We start from the raw sequence: 4,237 nt of genomic DNA, 5'->3' as shown, positions 1-4,237 counted from the left end.
TTAATTTTTCTTCATTTACTAACATGAGAAACATAACATCTTTTTTCTCTAAGCTAAATAGGTTTATCTTATATAAGTTATTTTGCCTCTGACCTGTAAACAATATAGATCCATCTTTTTGACTAATTGTTTTGCATTACTTTTTATTAAATATCATATTATAGTTATTATCACTTAATTAACTAATATTTAATAAATTACATTTAAGACCTTTAACAAACAAAACATCTTTAATGGAAGGTGATGTTCCATTACCAACTGTATTGTGTCCAATGATTTGGCCTTTCTGCTTTCCTCCAAAAGCTATTGTGCCTCCTTTGATCAAAGTTAGGTCTTGTAACATAGACTTTTCTCTCGTCATATGTCGTGAACATCCACTATTCAGGTACCATAATTTGTATTTCAACTTGGCTACTGAGAACATCTACAACATATGATATTTTCTAAAGGTTTTGAGACATGATTAAGAACAATGAGAAAATATTTTACGTAAGCCCTGAGTTACAACAAGAAACAGAGAAAGAAAGAGCATCATAGCATAAACAAACTTGAAAATTTCAGTCATATTTTTCCTCGTTGGAATGTAACGAAAATAAATTTATATAACGGTATAAAATAACAAAATAACAAAAATCTACGGAAAAATATCTACTTAATAAAAAAAAATAAAAACATAAACACACCATTACATTTAAGAACTAAAATTAACAAACTATAATCAAATAAAATTAACTAATAACAAAGGTAAATAAGATAGTTAAAGTCTAAAAACAAGAAAAGAAATATGTCTAGAATGAAGAATTATCAGTTATCAATACTTTTCTAGAATATATGTTTGTTAACATTTAATAATATAAACATGCGAAGAACGATTACATTATCAAAAATAAAAAATTATTTGTTGTGGATTTGCATGCGTATTTATTTGGAGGAACAATTATTTGGAGTTTCCCTCAAATTTAACTAAAACCTATTGGTCGTAGATTTTCCTTAGTATTTATTTGCAGGAAAAATTATTGGAGAGTCCTCAAATTTAACTAAAACGTTTTCTGCAGATTTTCTTGCAAAATTTATCGCGTGATAGATAACTTGCAAAATTTTACGCCGAAACAAACAATAACATTGCTATTGAATTTTATTTATTTGTCGGAGAAAATATTTGTTGGAAATTTCTTGCAGATGTGAAAGATCCTCAATAAAAAATTATTTTACGAAGGTTTCACATTAACACTAGAATATGCTGAAAAATTCTCTAAAAACCAATTTTCTGCATATTTTTTGTCAACATTAGTCGCAAAATCCGGAGAAAAAAAGACAACTTTTTAATAAAAAATATTTGCAGAGCTTCACATAATTTTATTAGGGACAAAATACATCAGAATAAATACATATCGCCTTTATTTGTCTATTATTCCACATAATCATATTGCTTTTATTTATTGTTTCCTATATTATTTTACATTACCATATTACATTTACTTATTTTTTACAAAAATGTGGTATTCATTTATTCAAATCGGTGGAAATTATATTGAATAAAAAACAATACAATTCAAATTCGTTAAAATCGAAAATGATAAATATGTAAATAAGCTCACAACATCCAAGTTGATTGAATAAAACGGTAAAATATCTACTAATATAACAAATAGTGTGCGAAATACACATTTGGAAAACGTTAAAGTTATCAATTGAAATTGCACTAGATCGAAGTTGATCTATCTATCTAAATCAAATAAACACTGCAAAAATGCCGGAAACCAAAATAATGTCCAAAGTAAGTTTATGTAACCATTTTATAGTATAAAAAAACTCAACCCTTCGTTTACATCAATTAAACCATGTTTCGTACATGTGGAGTTCCATAAACTCTTTAAAAAACATTAAATCATTATCAAATGTTTGTTAAGTTTATCGATTTTTTGTTTTTATCCCTTTAGCTCATAAATCTCAATTGTGTTTTTAACAAAAAAAAAATTACATTTTTTATCTTTCACAATAAACGTTTAGAGTTGATGTACATTTTATATTGGAAACAAACTGATTTGTGACGACCCAACTGTTCTAATAAATCATTAAGATATTAAATAAGACACAAGCTCTAATTCTAGAAAGAAACAAAGGTGATGTCTGTGAATGGGTACTTTAGATTCTATTGTTGGGAAAAAGATTCAGTCATGAAAACTATGTTGTTTACGCATGGATTCCTTAAGTACTCCAAAGAGTGTTAATTGAGTAGTGTGAGTGTTTGAGCTATTAAACTACGAAATGTATAGAGTAAATAAAATTGATAAGAGATAGCGTAGAAGGCTTGTTTGATTGAATGTGTGTCAAAAATATTACAGATACTAGTACTTATAGGCAAAGTTAATCCTATTGGCCATAAATGGTAGCCTACAAACATGTAGCCATGCTCGACCAATTATACGGGTGGTGCGTGATAAATCCCGTTTGAGGGAATTTGTGGCACCCCATGATTGACTTGTTTTCATGTTTCTTAAGCATGTCAGGTTGGCAATATCCATGCACGCTTTTCCCTAAAATTGTGTCACTGTGTTGACCGCTAGTTGCCCTAAAAATGTGGAAGGTGAGCGTAATTGTCAAATTGTTAGGTAATGGCGAGCTTTGATGTAGTCTAAAACCTCTGTGACCCTCGTAGATTCTTGTAAACCGGAGAAAGACTCGACTGACTCATTATTCAGCTTTTTCAAGAGCACCTTATCTTCTTTCAACTACTCAAAAATTTGATTGTTTGCCGTTCTCGACTTACTAGTTATTTATCTTTAGATGTAAACATATTGTTTACTATCTCATATTAAAAAAAGAAGTAAGAAATTTCTCCTCGTGCCCCTCTATGTCATCGATTCGAATCATTATGCAGAACATTATGTATGTTTATTTTTGCAAGTAGACCTTCAAATCTTGACTTTTAATTGTTCATTAAATGTTGGAAAGCTTATGTGCGAAATGCCAACTGATTTACTGCATGTTTCCCTTTCAAGAAGATCCTTATTGTCAATTGTTCTTTAATAGAACAACCTAAACATTCTGGTGAATTTTCTTCAATCGTTATTTAAACAAATGACTTATTAATGAAGCTTCCCTTATGTCCTCTTCAAGACTTTGGGATTCGGTAATGAAGCTTCCCTTATGTCAGCGGTCATTACTGGAGGAGTCAATGTAGTTGCCACATTTGTTTCCATTTTTACCGTAGACAAGTTTGGAAGAAAGATATTGTTCATTGAAGGTGGCGCCCAAATGTTTATTTGCCAGGTAAAGATGACATCTATTTTCTTAAAATTTAATTTTACCTTGACTTATTATTTATGGCGTAAAACATGTTAATTCTTTCTCGCTTTTTATCGTATCAGAATTAAGTGTATATATAAATGTTACAACCATTAATTACTTGTAGATTTCTATTGGAGGAATGATTGTTGTAAAGTTTGGACTAAGTGGTGAAGGCTCGTTAACTAAAGCTGAAGCCAATCTCCTCTTATTTTTCATATATGGCTATGTTGCAGCTTATGCTTGGTCTTGGGGTCTATTGGGTTGGTTGGTTCCTAGTGAATTATGTTCGCTTGAAGCTCGATCCGCAGGTCAAGCTATTAATGTTGGCGTGAACATGTTATTTTCTATTTTTCATTGCACAAATTTTTCTCACACTGCTTTGCCATTTAAGTTTGGCCTCTTCTTCTTTTTTGCTGGCTTTGTCCTTATCATGACTATCTTCAAGCCTTGTTCTTGCCTGAGACAAAAAATGTTCCTATTGAAGAAATGAATAGAGTGTGGAAGTCACATTGGTTCTGGGCTAAATTATTTTCTGAAGAAGGTGTTGTTGGTAGGCATGAACACAACACTTCACATTAATGTTTATTAAGGTGTAATTTTCAAATTAGCAAATGATGAATGATAAATGGGTTGTACTACATTTACAATTGTAATTACACACGATAGTGTACTCCATATTTTGTTGTATATTACAATTTATGGTTAAATAAATTTTTAGTCCCCATAAGTTTTAATAGTTTTATTTTAAGTTCTTAAAAAAATATTCTCAACTTTTTAGTCCCTAAATTATTTTTATTCACTTTTAGTCCCTATTTTTAAAAGTTTTTATAAAAAAAATTGATACTTATAGTCCCTATAAAATAAAAATTGGGATTAAAAGTGAATAAACTTCTTTATAAACTAACCTTGAAAGGTCATACATTTGTAGGGACTAATAACATATTTA

At 29.8% G+C, this 4,237-nt stretch overlaps 1 protein-coding gene across 1 annotated transcript; it reads left to right on the top strand.

Annotated features, from left to right (window-relative positions):
- Positions 1–233: 233 nt before the first annotated feature.
- Positions 234–3,870, top strand: LOC113787242 (sugar transport protein 10-like). The gene is made up of 4 exons (XM_073363708.1): positions 234–385; positions 3,099–3,273; positions 3,416–3,599; positions 3,683–3,870. The coding sequence occupies exons 1-4, from the start codon at positions 234–236 to the stop codon at positions 3,868–3,870; spliced, it is 699 nt and encodes a 232-aa protein (XP_073219809.1).
- The last annotated feature ends 367 nt before the right edge of the window (positions 3,871–4,237 follow it).

Source organism: Cicer arietinum, chromosome 1, assembly GCF_000331145.2.
Source record: "Cicer arietinum cultivar CDC Frontier isolate Library 1 chromosome 1, Cicar.CDCFrontier_v2.0, whole genome shotgun sequence".
Classification (NCBI taxonomy): domain Eukaryota; kingdom Viridiplantae; phylum Streptophyta; class Magnoliopsida; order Fabales; family Fabaceae; genus Cicer; species Cicer arietinum.
The sequence above is the reverse complement of the archived record's forward strand: the minus strand, read 5'-3'. Positions and strand labels throughout refer to the sequence as shown.